The sequence below is a fragment of the Cupressus sempervirens genome, chromosome 8, assembly GCF_028749045.1.
Source record: "Cupressus sempervirens isolate cs-2001-9-10 chromosome 8, ASM2874904v1, whole genome shotgun sequence".
Taxonomy (NCBI): domain Eukaryota; kingdom Viridiplantae; phylum Streptophyta; class Pinopsida; order Cupressales; family Cupressaceae; genus Cupressus; species Cupressus sempervirens.
Genome location: NC_143125.1, coordinates 443,207,806 through 443,229,899, shown reverse-complemented (window position 1 = coordinate 443,229,899; position 22,094 = coordinate 443,207,806). Strand labels below are relative to the sequence as shown.

Here is a 22,094-nt window from a genome sequence, read left to right as displayed (position 1 = left end):
TAAATCTGCCTGCTAGAAAACTCACCCAGAAGCTTCCCATCTTGCCACCAAACCTGCCCTAGAAAATGATTAGTATTGAAGTTTTTACCAGGAAAAAAAGAACCAGGAGCTTTACTAAAAAAAGTAAAAGTTTTCTTTTGAGAATCAGGGATAGTAAATTTACTCATGATTTCCTCCCAAGAACCCATCTGGTTATTGATAATAACATCCTGTATCAGAGAAATGCCTTTCTTGTTCCAAATTTTTGCTGAGCAACTTTGAGTTAATGCCAAAGGTTTCTCATTAAGATAAACACCCCACCATAAAGATCTGTCCTGGACAGCATGGTAGTACGGATTCTTCCCAACAGAATACCTTCAATGAATCCACACTCTCACCTGAGTCCAAGGTTTCCAAATAGAATGAAAAAAATTTGATCCAGCAACTCTAATCTCAAAATCCCCCAAAACAATGTCAATCAAAGGAATATTATCCAATTTTTTACTTTTCTTAATAACAGATCTAGTAATATTGTTCCTTACCAGCACCTTCCACAGCTCATTGCCACCAAGAGAATTGAGAATCCACTTAGCAGCTAAAACAATCCCTTGCCTTCTGATATCTCTCAAACCCAAACCCCCTAAATTCTTAGGATAGCAACACCAATCCCAATTTACACTGTGTCTCTTCTTATTCCTTAAACCATCCGACCAGAGAAAGTGTCTCAAAGTCTTCTCAATTTTCACATTCTGATATTTAGCAAACAGCCAAGCTGAAGCATAGTTAACAATGTATGAAGAAAGAACCTTTTGAACAACTTGAGCTCTCCTAGCAATTGACAACATATGAGTCTGCCAATTTTTTTTTTCATTCTCAATTTTATTATAAACCCAGTTCCACATGTCTTTTGAAGAGAGTTCAACATAAAAGGGGATACCAAGGTAACTCACAATGTGATTTGGACCAAACCATTGCCACTCTTGGTTCCCAATCCAATTAGGAGAGGAGTCAAGCCAACTAAGAATAGAGGATTTCCCCTGGGAAGCCTTAGCTCCAGAGGCCTTACAAAAGAATTGTAATCTATTAATCATATTATCAAAATTAGCTTCAATTAACTCCAAAAAAAGAGTTGTATCATCAGCAAACTGTTCAAGAAGGAGCTCATCATGATTAGGTAGAGAAATAACCTTCACTGGAGAACCCAACTCCTTAGCAATAAGTATATATGTTAGGGCATCTGCGGCCAGCACAAAAAGAGAGGGAGCTAATGGACACCCTTGTCTAATAGTTTTGCCCAAAGAAATAGAATCAGAGCACTCCCCATTAATATAGATAACAGTGTTTAAATCTTTGAACAAGATGTCAACCCATTTACAGAAGGAGGGAGGGAACCCTAATCTTTCCAACACTTTGAGCATAAACTGCCACTCAATTCTATCATAAGCCTTCTCGAAGTCCAGAAGAACCATACCCATATTCTGCCCACTGTCTTTACCCCACTGCATAGCTTTCCAGCTAGTAATGAGATTCTCTAAAATGTATCTCCCCTTTATAAAGCCAATTTTTAACTTGGGATTTATCACCACCTTTTGGAAGTAGTTTGATAATCCCTTTATTAATGCCTTCACCAAGAGTACCAAACTCAAAAGCCTCTTTATATACCCAAGAGAAGCTCCTCTGAAATCCAATCTTTGTTTTTCTTATAACATTCAGCAAGGAGCCCATCTACCCGGGGGATTTACCATTGGCCATGGAGGAGATAGTGTCACTAATTTCTTGAGCACTGATAGGGAGATCTATACATATGCCTTGCTCCATAGAAACTTTCCTCGGAATAAGAGTAGCACACTTGTTTATAGCACCAACACTATTAGCATCTTGTTCCGAACTAAAAAGCTTGTTATAGAACTGATAAAAAGCCTCCAGGATATCTTTATTATCATTGGAGATACCTTTATCCGTAAATATACCTTTAATGATTTCTTTGTTATGCTTAGCTTTGATAAGGTTAAAAAAAATATTTGGAGCCTCTATCACCGTCCTGCAACTAGTTGGCCTTAGCTCTAACTTTTTGGCCCTGAATCTTGATATTTTGAATCTTTCTCAAGTGCATCTTAGTATCAATCAGGTCTTTCTCTCAAATCTCTCCCTCTGTCTTGTAAATACTTCTCAATTCTATTAAGTTTCTTTTGGTATTCATTCTCACTTCTTCTCCTATCCTTAGCTTCCTTACACCCCGTGATTTGGAAAATCTTTCTCCAAGTATCCACCTTGATCATCCTGGTATTCATTCTCACTTCTTCTCCTATCCTTAGCTTCCTTACACCCCGTGATTTGGAAAATCTTTCTCCAAGTATCCACCTTGATCATCCTGGTATTCATTCTCACTTCTTCTCCTATCCTTAGCTTCCTTACACCCCGTGATTTGGAAAATCTTTCTCCAAGTATCCACCTAGCTCAGGTTGAGGCATCTTTGTTGCAGGAGTAGTCACTACAAGAGAAACATTATTTTGATGTTTCAACTTAAAAGAGGAGGGATTCATATAGACTCTATCAAGTTTACAATAAATTCTTTTACCCAAAGCTTGGTTATTGCACCAAGTGAACCAGATACCTTCAAAATCATTCTCCTTTTTATCAAGGGGATCATGAATTTGAAATCTTCTCTTAAATTTTGACCAGAAGTAATGTTCATTTCCTTTCCAACACTGTCTAGACCCTCCTATTTATCCTGAGTGTTCTCAATCATGTTAAAGTCTCCCGTGAAGATCCAACTAGCTTCTGGAAGGTTTTCAGCTAACCAATCCCAAAGAAGAGCTCTTTCTCTATAATCATTGGAACCATAAATATTGCAGACTCCTATAGGTGAGTTATTGAAACTGAAAATAGCCCAAATAGCTCTATGGCCGGGGGAGCAACAATGAGAGACAAGATTCTCTACCCATTTTGGGTTGATAAGCAAATTACCCGCCTTTCCCTTTTTGGTGACTAGAGTATAAGCATTTAGCCCTATCCCAGACAAACTTGAGGGTATTAAAGGCATGATACCCAGTAATTTTAATTTCTTGCAAACAAATGATATCTTTATTATGGAGTTTGTTGCACCAACTCCTAACCATATATTTTCTATCAAGCATTTCAAGCCCTCTAACATTCCAACTATATATGTGCAGATTCATGATTGACAATTTGGTAATTCAGAACTCTTAAAGAGTCTGTTAAAACAATTCGAGGTCTCAATGTTTTTGACTTTGTTTCTCCTTCCAAATTTTTTGCACTATTAGCTCTTTCATAGGTTAGAAGCCACACCATTCTGCATTATGCTAGAGGACCTAGGTGGACTATTGAGGTCACTCAAACTATGCTGTTTTGCAATCACATCCTTACTACTATTCAAATTTAGCTTGCTAAGAACTGACTGTTGAGCATTCAAAATTGGGACATTGTCATCATTAACTTTTTCTTTGTTAACAAGGATCTATAAAGGCTTAAGCACTGAATGGGCTCTTGGTATTCTCATTCATTTTCTTATCTACATGAACAACCACATATTCAACATCATAAAGAGGATTGTGATGAGTAACAAAATTATTATCATTAGGGTTTCCATTCGAGTTATTGTTCATGGCATTCCAACCTTCATTTTGCTTATCAGTGTTAGCATTTTCAGAACTCTTACTATTATCATTCTTAGCATTCACATTTTGTGCTGCCATCTTTCCTCCATTAAAATCTTTGAAAATATTTTTCAACAATTTTTATTATGTCCATTTAACTTACAATGAAAACAAGCACCCAAACCCCCTAATTTATGGATTTTCCAACATAAGGTTTCGTTTTCAATTTTGATTGAGATTTCTTCTGGAAAGGAAACATCCGGATCAAGAGAAATAAGGGCTCTCGCATTCAAGTACGGAAGGGTGATCTTAGATTGCTCAATCTGGAGGACAAACCCCAAAGGTTTAACATAAGTGGGAGAAAAGACCAAAACTCTGGTTGAATATTCTGCAACTCCACCCAAAGGGGAGAGGATTTTGTAGGTATTTGCTCTGGTTTACTACTAGGCAACCATAGAAGAGCCTGGAACAAGGTTTGCCCTACATTCCACAAACCCTTTTTTAACACTTTTTCCTGCATAGCGTGTCTTTTAAGAAAAATAAGAAACATGCCTCTTTGTATCATTCTGCTAAAATTAACTACAATTCCAAGTTTCTTTCCCCAAACATTGTTAAAGCCAGTCGTCTAAAAAATTTCTAGCGAGTAGAAACTTCACATCCAAGCAGACAAAAAAAAAAGCAATATTCTTAAGCCTACTTTGCTCATCCCTAAATGCCTTTACCATGTCATCATTCGGCTCCAGATTGAGTGTCTTCCTTGAGGGCAACAGGGCCTTACCTTCGTTGTCGTCTCTGCATTTCCTTCCACTATCGATCTCACCTCCTCGTCTATCTCCATCGGTGTCAATTCTTCCTTCTCCATTATCTCTGTCAATGCCCGAGAAACTTCCACTAAAGCAATTTGAAGCTAAAGAATCAGCCACCATAGTACTATATAACGATTTGACACCAGAACTATTGTTGCAAGATTTGTCCATCCCATTACTGCAAGATCCCCCTACTCCCTTAAAACTCCTCGCCGTATCATCCTTTCATCATTCGACAATAAACCCTCATCCTACAAATCCTCCATCATCGAAACTTCATTACTCATCACCATCATCAAAATCAGGTAAAGGGTAAAGAATGCCCATAGCCAAAAAGCAAGAAATCTTCAAACTTAAGCGCACCCCCATGCGAGCCCTAAAACCAAACTCAAACTCAGGAGACTAGCACATCAACAAGACTCAAAAAAGACAAAAAAATCAAGCTTAAGCAAAAACAAAAAATAAACCCAAAAACCAAGGCAAACACAAGCCACACACTTGGAAGCCTAAAAGCAGGGTACAGGTATGCGGTACGATAGTGCCAGCACACCCTAGTTGCAGACCACCTTTTTTCTCCAAAAATCAATATATATCTCATTTCACTCATGTTTCCTATAGAATATTAGGGAGTTGTAGCACTTGTGTGCAAGACAACTTGACACTAAACTGACACTCCATTAACTCATTACAGAGTGCAAATTAATAGTTATAGTGTTTCACAAATTCATTGCAGTTTGGAGACATGATACCTCCAAAATGGTAAAATGACTAGTGAATGCATTTTACACTTAGACTGCCACAAAACATCTCATGTGCTAAATCTTATTGGATTCATCCTTTCATTCATTTTCCCATGCTTGGTGAGCAAATATTGAAGCAATACAAAGAATTAGGCTTATTCTACTTCTCAATGATAATTAAAATATATGCTTGTTCATTTCTACATTACAATGTTTCTGCAAACAATTTCAACTTTCCTATTATTCATAATTATAGGAGCTATATTTTGATTATCATGATCCTCCTTATGTACTATCATTGAAACACACTTGATTTATTAGCGGACAAAAGGTTTTGAGTCTTCCATTATTTTTCAACAGGTTTCGTGAGGTAACCCACTACTTATAAGAAATCCATTGCTATGGTAATAATCCCAAAGTTGGAAATTATTGGAATAATGGTGATTTATATGGCCCCCTACACATCAAGCATGTCAACTTGGCCTCAAAGGCCTCTCTTTTGGTAACAAGCAGTTTATTCACTTTACCTTGTATACTTGGACATTAAAGTTCAATCTGCTTAAACTTGAAGTCTTGATACAATGTGAACAATAAACAACTCAAATTTGCAATATTTTTCTAAATCCCTCGCAGTGCATAACAAAACACATTTTGGTGTGGAAATATAATTAGCTTTAGCAGGATACTCCTTGAACCTTAAAACATTGTACACAATTTTTAACAAAAAAATCTTGAATTCAAAAATAATGTACTGCTTCAAATCCCTTGTGATACATAAAAATGCACATCGGTGATTTTTTTTTTTTTTTTTAAACTAGCTTTAGCATGGTACTCCTCGATTTTGATATCATTGTATACAATTTTTAACAACAATTTCTTGAATTCAAAAATTAGGTACTGCACAGATATAAAATCTCTGTAATGAAATCATAATGATAAAACTTAGGCAGTAATAATTCAGGGGTTAGAAAAATCTCTGTAACTAATTTCACAATTTCTAGCATGTGGCAAGTCTACCAATCAACAAAAGTGCATTGCCTCTCTTGGTACACAAACTACGGTTTCCCAGCCTTGCAAAGAGCCAAAATTTCAGATTATGACCTATTTAGTGTTACAGCAAACAAGGTTCAGGGTCAGAACTGCCAATGTAAGCCACAATAAGTCCGGAACTTAGTTCCAACAGAAAAATAGATATTGAATCCTTCACCGAACAGAACAGCGGTACTAGCACTTGCCCGTTCAAGCCATGTTTCTAAGTCCAAACAGCCAAAGAAGAACAAAAAGTCCGGGCTCCGCAATAAGTATGTCCCCAAATAATGAAGAAAAGATAACAGTAGTCTGGGAGGAAGAACTCCAAATGTTAAAAAGGCATAACCTTCCTCAAGAAATACCAAGTTCATGTCCCGAGTGTCGTCCAAGCCACTCTACTAATTAGACAGGACATAACAGGCAAGGCTGCGTTTAAGCCTGACAGGAAGACGAACCAAACCACCCTCTGCCAAGACCATAAACCTAACTTAAATCCCCCACAAACGAAATTTACCACGAAACAATCATCACAACAATAATACTTACAATGACGTAACCCCCCGAAGTGACATTTGACCGCAACTTCCCACGAAATGGAGAGAATTTAAAGAAGAGGAAAACCAAAACCACACATACATAGCAAGGCATTACTTTGGTGGAAAGAAAGTGACCTGCGGCTGCTATTGTCGGAGGCATGGTGTTCAGGCAGAGGTGGAGGTGGGCGAGATTCGATACTGAGATCTGTGTGGACACGTGTAGGGCTTGGCTGGCGCTCGTCTGTCGTCCTCCATGTCCCCCAGATCTGAATTACACAAACCACTGTTACCAATACCGATCCTCCTCCTCTTCTCCTCTCTCCCTAACATTCCTCCTCTTCTCCTGTTTTGACTTTTTCGAAGAACAGGGAGAAGAAGGGGACTTTAACCACCAAATGTAATGTCATCTTAAAGCCTTGCCGTTTACTTACCTTCCCGTTTTTCTGTTCACGATGTTTTCAATCCTCTTTTACCCCTCCCGCACGTGCTGTTTGCTGTTCATGTTTTGATGGGTTTTTTTTTCAATTTTAAATTCCCGTCTTCAAAACTGATTTTGCAAATCATTTCAGAGGGATTCGTCAAACTTGTGTCGTTCTCTAAATGTGCTTAATCCTGACAAAATACTTAGTCTATAAAACACTTGTTATTGTTAAAAATGCATTTTTTATTATTATCTGACTTGGTTTCATTGGGAGTACTTGTCATACAACTGTAAAGCAGCAAAAAGTGCATGTTTAGTATAGTCTTGGCATTCATCCCCCGATTGGCTGGCCAGCCGATAATATTCATCTCATTTTAGAATTTCTAATTTTATTTTATTTTGGTTAGTTTTATTAATCAGCAGTGTCACCTAAGTGTGCAATGGGTGTGGAGAGAGGTTTGGAAGTCAAACTAGGGGAGAGGAATCTATTTTTGCCTACACTTGGACAATACATGAGTACAATCGGTAGATTATTTAGTGAATAATGGTCTCTATACAAAGAAAGTTTAATAGAGGAGTGATAGTTTTAAAATAGGTCATTTAGAAAATAATGTTATATTTGCAATAGGAAAAGATAGAGAGGAAGAGAGAAAGAATTAGAGATAGAGGAGGTAGAGCAAAAGGGAGAGATGGATGGGTTGGAAGTGGAGAATGGGAAGGAAAGGGAGAGATGATCTGAATTAAGAAATAGGCTTGAATAACAATATTTCGTGTGAATCAAAAACTTGTGAAATCGATGTTCAATTAAAGAGTTGTATGCAATCTAAAAGTCATCTTCTTATTCAAAATTGTAAGAATATATGCAATCATAGAACATCAAAAGTCACCACGGCCGTAATAATTCGAATTGAGTATCTGTCTATAATAAAATAATAAATTTATAAAGAATTTCAAATTCATTTACCCTAACTTGGTGGGGTCATAACTTTTGTCTTAGTGCTCAAAATTCATAATTATTTGCACTGTTAGAAAGAAAAACTAAAATCTAGTTTTAGTCTCTAAATTAGGGAGCCTTCGGCTGCCCAATAATAGTGACCGGTGAAAGTCTCAACTTCAAATTTTGGTCGGAAGTCCTCTAAAAATGTCATTTACTTCTATAACCTAAGAAAAAATCAAAATATATATATAATATTTTTTTATTTTTTTATTTATTTTAGTAAAATGTCCCTGGACACTCTAGATCAAGCAGTGGGAGTATCAAAGCCCTAGGTTTTCACACTAGGAACTTTGGAAACTCATAGATGACCCAAGAATAGCATATAATGGTTATGTATACCCTTCTGGTATTCCCTAGCTTATTAATAGCATATAAAATAGAGCTATATTCGTACGTATGCATGTTATTTTTGTATGGACTTACCATTGTTCAAATCTCTTACATTTTGCATCAGGATCATTAAAGGAGAAATGGATGCATTAAAGCTAGAATTTATTTGAGGTTATCTTAATAACCTAGTATTAAAAATACACTTCTTAGAGTTAACATTCCTATTCATAGAATATCTATCAACAACTTGAAGTTTTGATCTTTTATGTTTACTATAATATAAGATCTTAAAAAATTAAGGATATTTTAGACTTTCTATATAAAGAGTGTGTATAAAAGATAACAAGGTGGAAAGCATGCACTATTATTAGGGATTTTATTGATTGACTCTTTTGTAGAGAATATAAGTTATGAGATGTTTCTTACATTGCAATAACCATTTTTAATGATTACCAATGCAACACTCATATATGTCATTCAAATTTCTTATCTAAATAAGATATTGTAGCTTGGATGTGTATAGTCTAGCACTTATTGACTTCAAGGAGTAAGTCAAATTCTAGGGGAGGAGGATGTAATGCCCACCCTAGTGACACTATTGTATGATTGAATATTTGCATTTGGTTGCTTGGATCTTTAATTAGTATCACATTGTGGATCATGTTTCATATTATGTTTTCATGGATATTGTGAAAATGATTTACTTTGTTTATGGTTATGATTTTGGTTAACCCTGTTAACCATCACATTTATGTACTCAGTTTGGCGTGTGTGTTGGAAGAGAGAAAGAAGTCATAGTCAATCTTGTAGGATTTCAGCATGATGTTACACTCCTCCTTCCATACTTGTATTAATGTTTTCACGTTTAGATATATATGTATGTTGTTGGCTTGTGATGCAAGTGTTTGTAGGTACCAAGCATTGGTTTCACTTGGCTACATGGGTCTAAGTGTGCCTCGAAATTTTCAAATAATTTTTTTGTTGATAAGGAGATGGCATCATGATCCATATAGGCATCTTTGTATCCTTAGAACCCTGATAAGAAGTTAGTCACCTAGTATAGGGGATTATGTTTTATCATTTCACTTGATTGTTTGATCAATGGATATTAGAATTAGGAAGTATATATAATGATCATGATATAGATTTCATGTGAATTTTATGTGTCCATGTTAACATGATTTTTAATAATCGTACAATTGTGATGTTTTAGGTGTATTTATCTGAGTGTATATGAGTGCACACACATATGTCCAAATAAATATACAAACTATTGTGACTGTGGTAATTAAGTTAATTGTATGTTCTTGTGTAAAATATGTGTGTTAAACACTAAAATAAATAATATAGTAAATAAAGGAGAATATAAATATGATTAAAAGATAAAAGTTAAAATGGAAAATTATCTTACCTCTAAGAAACTCAAACAACTAACTTACAAAAGTCAAGCTAGTAAGCTACCAACTTGCCACTTAGACACCTTAGTAATAAGAATAAATAAATATAGTTTTGGATTAGGTAAATTTATAATTAGTCAAAAGAAATGTATTAAGCTTATTAAAAGATTCAAGCATTCAACCTAGGAGTTGAGAGAAGTTGTTATTAACCATTGTATCATTTATGTTCCTTGAAACTAGGTCCCTATGAATATAATGTTAAAGAGTGAAAGTTAATTAATTTAAACATACATACATATATATATATATATATATATATATATATATATATATATATATATATATATATATATATATATATATATATATATATATATATATATATATATATATATATATATATATATATATATATATATATATATATATATATATATAATCACAATAATTAAAATTTGATTTATTAAATATGATTATTTATTAAATCAAACCTTAAAACCAATTGTTGCATTGGGAAGCAACTTCTTGAACTAATTGGAGAAGTATAAATATGGCTTTCTCATTTTGATAATTGGAGGAGAAAATTTTCAAGGTTTGAGGAAGGAGGAGGAGTGGCTAAGAAGAAACCATGGGTAAGAACAAACCGCAACTAGTTTCATTTTCATCTTCAACTAGGCCTCCATCCTTGTTTAGATCTTCACTGTCTAATAGTTATCTCATAATTAAGTATTAAATTCTAATGTGATTTATGTTCTCTATTTTGACTCATTTTTTGTTGTGTGAGCATGAGAAATAAATTGAAAGCCCTTGAACAAAAAGGATTTTTGTAACACAAAAAATGTAAAAGGAAAAATATTAATTTATAATAAATAAATAAAAAGTAAAACCTAATTGCATATTAATTAAATTTGAATAGTTAAATGTATAGGTAAGGTAAAATATAAATTAAACTTACATGACATAAAGAATTCGTATACAAATTTAGTAATAGATCTATTAGAAATCACTATTAAGATTTTAAATAGATTTAAGTAGTAAAGAGAACTTATAACACTGTATCAAAATTTTGTTTTATAGTTAAAATTTATTATTATATAATTATATATTAGCAACTACTAATAATATTTAAGTCTTTACATATAAAAAGATATTAATAACATTTAGAAATTTTATATATATATATATTACTACTATTTTTAGATTAAAAACAAATTTAAAAAAAAAAATATATATATATATATATATATATTATTAAAACAAGAGCAGAGGAATTTATTTATTTATATTTAGAAACAAAATAAATATATTTAAAACTTCAAAAAAAAAAGGCATATGTTAGCACTTAGTTGAAATTTTTGGATAAAATATTTAGGTTATGTCAAATAATCATAATTGTCGATAAGTAATAAGTTTCTTTGAAAAGGAGCGGGGTAATTATGGTGTCAAGATAATATTATCTTTAGTAGTTAAACAAGAAGTTGTCATAAGAAATAATTGTTTATCAATTAATTATTTAAAAATGAGCAGTGGTTAATTATTCCATAAAATAAAATTATTATTTTTTCTCTCTCTCACTATCTTTCTTTAGCATATTCATATGTGGTGCAAGAGCACCCTAACCATCTCCATGGAATTTTGAGTCCTAGTTAGTATGTTTTTGAGTCTTCATAGGTTAATGTATTATGTGTTTCAATTCTTGTTTTTAAGTGTTCAATTAAGGTCATGTTGACCATGTTCATGTTTTAAGCAATGTGGGTCAAAGAGAGTCAAAATGTGGGAAATGCCATGTAAGGCAATAGATAGAGTTTTTAAAAAGTCATAATAAGATGTTGGACCTATTTAGGGTGTCTAGAAAGAACGTGAAAACATAAAATACAAATATGTGCAAAAAATGTAAAATTGTCAAAAAAGTTGTTGTCAGCAATTTTTTGCAAAAATGACAAGTTTTGGAAGGTGAACAGTCATCCATCTTGGACGAGTTCTTAGAGAAGGTGAAAGGTCATGTCTTTGTATAAAGCATGTAATCTCAGGTAGAGAGATAGAGATGAAATGTGGAGAAAAGAAATGAAGGGTTTTGTGTATGAGTTTATATAACAAATCATTCATTTTGTGAAATATTGTTGATATATTGGTATTTGAATTACAATCTGATTATCTTCTCCTTTGTCTTAAGGTTATGGTGATTCTTAAGTTTCTTTTATGATGGAATGAATGTTGAAGCACCTTATATCATTAAGTTGTTACTAAGAGTTGATTACTCTGTGTTTTGATAGCAAATACTGCATTGTTTCAAATTGTAGTGAACAGATGGTTTGCATGTTTCATTATGTGAAATCAAGGAATTTGTAAAGGTTTCCTTCAATGTTTTAGATTACCATTTTAATTATCAACAACAAAACCATTTTCCATATCACAAAGTTGGCCAAGGATCAACAAGTTATCTATTGATTGCATGCAAAGACAATGACTCAATATTCTTGGAAAACATAATAGGTCTAGGTTAAGGTTGGTATGTGTGCTTAATGGTTTGTACGTGTTAATGGGATGTTGAAGTTCCCTTTGAAATAGTGGAGTAGGCAGGTTATTGGAGTTTGAAGGCCAACTACAGTATTCAACAATGAAACCCTCATTGAAGGCAAAGGTTTGGAGGTTTGGGTATCTCCTCAGGGACTGGAGCCTAAAAGTTAGAAGTTTGAGAGGTCTTAGGAAGGTAATGATGAATTCAAGTTCATTTGGTAGGGTTAGTTGAGAGTTTATAGTTTGATTGAGTTTTTTAGGCCTATTAGCCTAGATTAAGGCCTATGAGTTATATGCCTTATTGAACAATTGGGAGTCTATAAATTTGGAATTTAATCAAGCTCAATAATGGGTGTCTGAATCTGCCTCTAGTTTGGGTAGATGTTTGAAAAATTTTAGTTTCTTACTTTAAATCCCAAGAAAGGGCTACTAAGGAGAGCCCCCATTAGGTTTGTTTGTGAGAATTGATGTTTGAAGCCCACCAAGGTATGTAGAACCTATTGAATATTTGAAATCACTTTATTAGCAAAGAGTTAAGCCTTTGGAAGTAGTTTGGGGTATGGTGTTGTGAAAGATCCTAGAGGGTGTAAGGTAGTGGAGGTGTTGTGAGGTGTGAAGGATAGTTGTTTGGGTATTGTGGAGATTAAGGTAGAGATACTTGGAATAGGTGAGTGTGGCATGAAGAATAGGCACCCCTGCTAACTTTGTGAATTGCTTCATACTTGAGGATCAATGATGTTCTGTCAATCATTCTTGCTATTTGATTAACTATAATTTTTAGAAGATTTTTAGTTTTTACCAATAACATTTTCTAATAGAGGGTAAAGAAATTGCAATGTGGATTGGTCTTATCATTTGTTTACTTTAATTTCTAATGTATATCTTAATTCTTTAATTAATCTACCTTAGGGTATTTGCGTCTAAACTTGGTTTATTTATTTATAGTCAAATATTTCTAGATTTGGGTTAATGTTAGCTTTTATTAATTAAATTTCATAGATGAAGGTAAGGAATATGTGCTAAGTTTTACTCTTATTATTTGTTTATTTTAGCTTCTCTTATGCTTCTTCATTTTTTATTTATTTTTTGGATTTGTTTCTAAACGTAGTTTCTTTGTAGTACATTGTATATTTATATAGTTATTATAATGATTTGTTAATGAGGATAGATTGTTTCAAGGGATACTTTCTCCCCTATTTTTCTTTTTCAAGTTTGTGTTTTCTAGCTTTGGGAGTTTAAGTTTGATTATTTACTAGATTTCCTATGTTTTTTCTGCATTTTAAGTTGGTTTCCTATTTGATTTGATTCAAGAGAAGTTTCATCCATCGACAAATTTCCATTTCCAATTTCAAAAGTTGGACTTTTCAAGGATTCATTTCTTCTGATGGAAAGAGATCAAAACGTATATTTTTGGGTGTTTGAAGTATGTTTAATTACTGGTAAAGTTCGTAAAATTCAATTACCAAAAGGGATTAAGCAAAACTTTCAATCATCTTAGCTTTGCTCACACTATTTCCTACCTTTGACTATTTTGCTTTGGTGGCTCTATATAAGATTACAGTTCTTAATTTAGGGTTACCATTTCTATCTATTCATGGTATTAAGTTAAATATACTAAGCATTGTAAATACTTCCCATGAAACAACTAAATTACTTCTAATGTTATAAGAAAAAATTACATTCATGGCATGACTCAAGCAAGTTTTACTATAATATCCTTCTTTAATTAACATAGGAATTTACTTTATGAAGAAATCAAGTGTTTGTAGATAGTGGGTTTGTATGAAGCTTTTCCAAGAGATAAAATGGGCCTGGATGAAGAATAATCTGAGACATTTGTACAGGTCAAGGACCTTAAAAGGGACCTCACCTAAACTAAAATAAAATGGTGAAGCTAAAGCGGATTGCTAGACACCCCTGCTAACTTTGTGAATTGCTTCATACTTGAGGATCAATGATGTTCTGTCAATCATTCTTGCTATTTGATTAACTATAACTTGTGCCTATTAGTTTCATTATTAAATATTTCTTAAATGGTTCTTTATGTCTGTGCGTTCGATCCTTCACTTACCTCATGATCATTTGTCTATCCTTATTTTAATTGAGTGCCTTTTTAGGCTAGGGAAATACCCTTTGATGGAAGATATGCATTGGGAGAAGGGAGATCGATCTTCCTTATTAGTCTAGTGTGCTTTATTTTAGGAGTTTGTTTTTTATTTTTTTACGTTAGCTGTCTCTAACTAAACTCTATTTTATCTATGATGTTTATAATCTTAGTTTTCTTCATTCTTCTAAATTAGGATGTCTTCTCCATCTACTCCTTTGTTTGTAAGGCTATCTTCTTTTTTGTTGTCTTCTCTAAAGATATGTTGGATTCTTGACTTATCTAGTTTGTCAATGAGATTTATGGAATTTTTGAATTTAGAATTGATTTTCCAATTGGGGTTTCTTATTTCCTGATTGCATTCAAGATTATTTGTGAATCCCCTTCTATGATTAGTTTTTTATCCCCAAGTTTATACATAAGTTTAAATTGTCTATCAATGCCTCTAACTCTGCTGTATTATTTGATACTTCTTTTAATGGTTTGGCTCTCTTTACTAGCTATCCCTTTACATCTGAATTTATTATACATCTCAGTCCTATTTTCCCTAGATTGCCTCTCGAGGCTCCATCAAAATTTAGCTTACACCAACTTGGTTGGGGGGGGGGGGGGGGTGGAGGCGGGTCCCCATCTGCACTCCTTTCTCACTTTTATTTTTTCCCTAGGGTAAATCAAGGGTGGATTTATCAGTTGGGTCCAAATTTTCCTTATTTTTGCATCCCATTTAGTGAATGTTCCTTCCTCTTTAACTGAGTTCTTAAGATGGTTATTCATTGCTTCAATGATACTTGCTAGTTATTAAAGATTCTTTGATTTCTTTCTTTCTAGATTTCCCATAGTAGGATTTAGGGGGAAATGTTCCAAAGATTGTCATATATTTTGTTCTTTCCAAAATTGGACCAATTGTTTAGAAGGTCTCCTAAACTACTAGGGCGAGTAGATCTCCAATTTAGCTTTTGGCATAACCAGTCCCAACATTTTTATGTGAAAGAGCACTTGTAGAGAAAATGTTCTATTATTTCTGAAGAGTTTTTGCAGAGTGGGCATCTTGATGGGCCTTCGTAGCCTATTTTAGTGAATCTATCCGCTGTAAGGATTCTATTTTGAGTTGTTGCCCAATGGAAAATTCCTACTTTTGGGAGACATGCAGGATCCTAGCATAATTTTAGGGGGATGTCATCATTTTTCCATCTTTGAGAGTTAATTATCATGTTATAGTCTTGCTTTACACTATATTGTCCATTTTTGGATGCACCCCATATAAGTCTGTCCTTTCTATTTTTGTGGTTTGGTTGCCTATTAATTAGGAAATTATGATAGATTTGTCTTTCTTGATCTAAAAGATTAGTTTCTTCTACTATTTTCCATTCCCAAATTTCTTTCCCTTCTATTGTCTTAACTTCTTTATAGTCTGATGTTTTCTTCCTCCATTGAGCTACTAGAGTATTTTTAATGTTAGGAGGTAGATTATACTTATTTGGGGCTCGCTGCCCACTTCAGGAATCTTCCCAAAAAATGGCTTCTAAACCTTCACCTATATCCAGTGTTAAGTTGTTATTTATGATTGGTTGACATTGGAGCATAAAATTCCATATTTTTGACCCTTTAGGGGTATCCCTTATTCAGGAGATTGATAATTGGGTCTTGACTATTGAGATACTTGATATAGAGTATTTTTTGCCCATTTACTACCATTTTCTTGGTACATCCTCCAAACTAGTTTGGCTCCTAATACTTCATTTTGCTAGCTTAGGTTCTTAATTCCTAGGCCTCCTAGTTCTTTTGGTTTGCATATATTGTCCCATTTAAATTAGACTTGTTTTTTGTTTTCATCTATTCCTCTCCAAAAGAAACCCCTTAATATGTTATCAAGTTTCTTCTTCACCCCTCTATGTAGTGGAAGACATGGCATTTGGTAAGATGGATTGCAAACATCACCACTCTTATTTTAGTGGCTCTTCCAACTTTGGTCATCCATCTATCCTTCCAATTTCCTACTTGATTGGACGCTTTATCTAGAATAGGGTTCCAAATTTTTGTGTCTCTTAGTCCCTTTTCCAGTTTGACTCCTAGATATTTATAGGGGAAGGATCCTTTCCTCAAACCCACGATACCATAGATCTCTCTTTTTGTTTCTGGTGGGGTATTTAAAAAGAATATTTTAGATTTTTCAATATTGACTCTTTGTCCTAATGCTTGCATGGAAGTTTGAATGATTTGATTTCTCTGTAGCTTTGGGCTTCCTCTTTTGTGCTTTTCGCGGGTAGGATAATATCATCTGCAAATTTATGATGGGTTATATTAGTGATGTCATCTATTACTGATACTTCTTTTATTCTTCCTTCTATTTGTGCCTTTTTTATTACTCTATTGAATGCTTCAACCATGATTATAAATAAGAATGATGAAATTGGGTCTCCTTGTCTAATTCCCATATATATATTAAAGCCAAAGGCTTCCAGAGTCTTGCATAAAAACCTCCAGTCTACCTTTTCATAAGCCTTTTGTATATCTAATTTCATTAACATGCATGGGGTTTTGTTGATCTGTGATGAATGAATGACTTCATGAATTATAATGATTCCATCAAAAAAGGATCTTCATGGGATAAATCATGTTTATTCTTTAGAGATTAATTTGGGAAGAACTTGTTTGATCTATTTGCTAGAGCTTTGGTTAGTATTTTATATATTGTGTTACATAGTGCCCTACGATGAAAATCTCATGGTGTTTCATGGTTTTCTTTTTTGGGGATGAGGGTGAATTTCTATTAAGAGTGATCCATCATTTCTACATGCTTTAATGGCTCTTTGGAGATCTAGACCTAGGATTTCCCAATATTTCTAAAAGAAGAATGCCTGGAAGTCGTCTAGGCATTGTGATTTATTTGGGTTCATGTTGAATAGTACTGATTTGATTTCTTCCAGTGAGAAGGGTTTGTTAAGACTTTTGTTATCTTCTATCATTATTAACATTGGAATGCCTTTTTCCATTATTCTTTGAGCTTCCAGGTTTAAGTTGTCAAAGTTGTCGAGTATGTCTTTGTAATAGTTAATGAATACTTCTGCTATTCCTTTTGGGTCTTCTATTAGATGTCCTTCTACATTTTTTTATTTTTTTGATTATGTTTATGTTTCTATTGCTGATGGTATTGTTGTAGAAGAATTTAGTGTTTTGATTACATAAAAATAGGTTCTAAAGGACCCAAAACCTTGAACAAAGTATCACATAAATAAGAGCAAAGAAGCTCAAAAGACAAAAGGCCTCATAGCCAAAAAAAGAACATACTAGACAAGACAAAAACAAGAGGCCAGACTACAACTATGCATGAAAAGATAACAAAAGGAAAGCAAAAAGACAGTCCCAGGACAATTATAGAGTCTTTAGAAGATCCACTACTTGGTCTACTAGGATGTTCACATTTTCTGGAGATGCTTTCATATCATTCAACTTTTTTGCTTCCACACCCTCATTCTTCTTAGAATTGGCCCTTGTTCTCTTGCTTAGACCCTGGTCCTCTTTGATAATTTTAGAGTCTTGGCCTTTACCCTATTCAAGGTTGTTCAACATGGTGTTAAAGTTATCATCCATAGTCTTTAAGATAGTGTAGTTCTGATTAGTCAATTTCTTAACCCTTTTCTCCAAGTTACCCACTCTAGTATCTAGACCATCCATTCTTTTTAAGAGGTCTTTGCCCAACTGATCTACATTTCTATTCTTGTCTTCAAGTGGTGGCACACGTTTCATCAAATTCTTTACCTCTTTAGCATTGCCAATAACCTCATAAAGTATGTCAATGTGCTGACCTAGTGTTCTCTCTTCCCTTGCCATCTTGCTGAGCTAATCAAAATCCCTCGAGATGTCCTGCATTTGCTACTTTAGAGTGCTAATATCCTTCATCATTACCCTTGGGTTACCAAAGATTCCCTTCAAAAAACCTTGGTCATCCTCATCCCTATTATGCTCAAGGTAGTCGTCATGCCCCCCCTGTTTGTTCCTATCCAACTCCCTCTCCTTAAGCTCTTTCTCAACATCCACATCCCAAGCAAGCACCTTTTTCCTTTTTTCTTTCCACCCTCTTAATTAGGAGTTCATCATCAAAAGGGATAGAGTCCCTTTCAAATTCTTCCCCTTGTTTCCTGAAACCTTGCCCAGTGTTCCTCTCTTCTCAATACCCTCTTCTTGCTCCTCTGCAGAATCACTATTATGTTCAAAATCAATCTCCCTATCCTTCCTTTTTATTCCTAGATGAGCTCCCTATATCACATTTCTTCCTCTTCTTTATTTTAACCTGAACAATTTCATCCTCTATTTCCTTATCAAATTCCTCCTTTGGTTCACTTCCCTCTGTCTTGCAATCTAAAGATTTCTTGCTCTGTTGGGGCCTATCAACTTTTTTGGATTTCAGAAGGTTCATAACTAAAATCGGTAACCCCTCATGACAAGCATGATCACCCTTAGGATAATTTTGAATGGCTAAAATAGTGTTACACAAAGATTGTTTGAGGTAGAAGGGTAACCTTAGCCTAACCCTATGCCTAAAATGGTTAACCAACATAAAATTGTGTCCATATATCTTAGTAAAGTGAACATCTAGAGTAAGATACTCTATCACCACAAACATAAAAAATCTCCAAGGGTAAGAAATGGAGCTAGGGCTAAAGTATGAATTACCAATTTTCACAAGCATGTTGCACTCCTTATTCATTTCCACAAACTCTTCAATTGCCTGATCTGAAAGCATCCTGTCCCAGTAGAAGTTAATACCCTCTGTGTCAAATCTTGTTGCTTCAGCAATAATATCTTCAGTAACCTCCATCCTCTGATTACCCACCAATATACTCTCGTCTTTCCAAGTTTTGATGAATTGTCAAGTAATGGAAGGGTTACTACCTTTCAATTTCTCCATAAATCCTATAAAATTCAATTACTTGAGAATGTCCCAAATCTCACTCTTCTTCTTCCATTCTTTGCAACTCGCTGGTTCAATTCTCTTTCTCCTTGCTCCCATCTTCTTCACACTAAAACAATGACTCTCACTTCTCAAAAATACCCACTACAATAAAAGACTAGAGTCAAAATCATAGCCAAGGATTTTAGTAGGAAAAAAGACCCACGATCTATGTGGTAATGAATGACAATACACTGTCCTTCTCATAATAAACTAACACTTCCCAATCTTACCCATATCATTATTAATCTTTGATGGCATATTCATCATTAATGAAACATTTTTGTTTACTTCTAGCTTTGTCATGCTCGATTAATAAAAGCCCCTCCATAGGAATAATATCACTTTGATTCTAAATTAGCTTTTCCTCACTCTTACATGCCATATTAGCATTTTGTTCTCCTTCTACAAGCAATGTTTCTCTAGATTTTTGCTACTAGTATATTTCTTCTTTGGCTAGGATACTTCCTATTTTGCCAACAATTCTTTTTCTTTTATATAGCTATTATTGCTCATGCCCTTTATAATTATTTCTTTGTTTAGTTGTCTTAATTGTTCTTCATTTTCTAATTTATCTTTGAATATATTGTTGAAATAGTTTTTATTCCATTTTATAATTTTTTCTTTAAGAAGTTTTAATGTGTTCACTTTGGGGTATAAATATGAGGTGAGTTGGAAATGGTGTTTCTTGATAGGTTACATTTACAATGTGATCAGTCACTTTATGCCACATGGATTGTGGGTCTTTTTGGAGAACGTAAGAGGTAGCTCTTTCTTCGAGGCCAACATTACGAATGCCATTGTTTTTTTGGACAAGACTAGTATTTTCAATAGGAACAGAGATATGGGTGGCAAGAAGAAGGGATGCAAGCCCGATAATTGTTTGGAGTGGAAGCAAAAACTTGAGGTCTAAAGTATTTTGGAAAGAGGAAAGATTATGAGCTACCTGGAGAAGCTTAAGGGAATCAATCCTTCCATCACTAGACAATTCATCAAAACCTAGAAGAATGGTAGTGTTCTTGTGGGGAATCAATGTATGGAGGTTATAGAGGATGTTATTATTGAAGCTACGGGTTTGGATATGGAGAGAATCAACTTTTTTAGAGACAGAAAGGTTTCAACCAAAGCTGTGGATGTTTTTATGGAGTCAGACCAGAAAGAAAAAGGTTAGTTAAAATTAACAACTCCTACTTTAGCCCTAAAAGCATTTCTAGACCTTGGAAATATGTCTTTTTTGTTTTGATTGAGTATATTACCCTGGATGGGCGCTATTCCAAAATATATGGTCATCATTTCATGCTAGTGAACCATTTTAGGCATGGGGTTAGGGTTAATTTCCTTTTCTACCTTATGCAATCTTTGGATAACACTATTCTAAGTTTACAAAATGACCCAGATGGGGGCAATGCTTGACATGAAGGGCTTGTGGCTTTGATTATGAATCTATTGAAAATGAAGAAAGTGGAAAAGCCTTGTATGAGCAGGAAGACTTTGGAGGATTATGATACAGAAGGGAATGAGTTTGATAAGGACTATGATGGTGAGACAAATGAGGAGGAGTATCAGCTAGTGGAAAATAAGAGAAAGATCTCTACTACCCATGGCTTGTCTTCTAAGATAAGGAAGAAGAACAATAATAAGGTGGATTATGATACCGATTTGGGGTCTAATGAGGAGATTGTGGAGAAAAAAAGGTAAGAAGGGTAAGGGGGGAAAACTGGATGCGGAACCTCTATCCTATATGGGGGCTATGGACACTAAGGATAAGAAAAAGATGCCCAAAGGGGATGCAGATTTGAACCTAGAAGATAATCTTGAGAATATTAATGTGAACCAAGGGGAGGAAAGTATGAGACAGAGCTTTGATACTAAGGATCATGGGAATGTGACTGGTGTGTTCGGTAACTTGGTTCTAATGAGGAGGGATATTGATTTGATTAAGGATCAAATGAAGGATATCTAGAAAGAATTTGAGCATCTCAGTAAAATCAATAGGGGGGATAGAACTTGATGTAGGAGCATCTTGGGTGTAAGGGCAATCTTTGATCACCCAAAAATATTTTATTTTCAATCTTTTCTATTTTAATAAGGACTAGTAGACAAGGTGGTTACTATTTATGGAAACTTGCTATTTTTAGTAATTTTGTCATACAAGCTCAGAATGTTCTCATTTTCTATAGGAAGGTTCATTTTAGAGCTATAAGCCTACCATAAAATCTCATTGCTCTAGCTTACGTATTAGAGAAGTTATTACAGATTTTTCGATGAAAAATTTTGCAGAAAAATCTTAAGGCTCATTGTTGTTGGCCTTAGAGTGCCTACATGAGGTCTGAAAACTTGATGGAAGGGTGCTCATACTATTTCAAGCCTATAGATCAAGAGTTGGACTTTTCAAAAAGTGGTTATAATAGCCAATCAGAGCAACGGTTCATGAGTTATGGCCTTCAGAAGTTGGGGTATTGAAATTTCTAAAATAATTTGTCAAAAATGTATTTGGCCGACTCTATGTGTATTGGTAGGGTCTGTCAGCCCTAGGTATTAAGTTTGAGCATCTAGAACCTTCCCGGGTAGCATAAAACTACCTATTTAAGAAAGGTCTGAACATTGTTTAGGATAGCTCTAGGTGATAGTTCGCAGCACTATCTTGCAGATTATTGTAATGAAGGTACC

At 34.3% G+C, this 22,094-nt stretch overlaps 1 protein-coding gene across 5 annotated transcripts in view; it reads right to left on the bottom strand.

Moving 5' to 3' along the window:
- Positions 1–7,345, bottom strand: part of NPG1 (tetratricopeptide repeat (TPR)-containing protein) — a 117,290-nt gene extending 109,945 nt beyond the window's left edge. The window contains exon 1 of one of the 5 annotated variants that reach the window (XM_089798024.1): positions 6,843–7,345. Coding sequence is in view for 1 of the 5 variants with exons in the window: in XM_089798023.1 (XP_089654149.1) it covers positions 6,718–6,809 (92 nt within the window). In the remaining 4 variants the exon portion in view is untranslated. Of the gene's footprint in view, positions 1–6,243; positions 6,470–6,517; positions 6,667–6,717 lie in introns of those variants that run through there. The other 4 variants (XM_089798023.1, XM_089798025.1, XM_089798027.1 and 1 more) reach the window with 4 other exon arrangements.
- Positions 7,346–22,094: the final 14,749 nt, after the last annotated feature.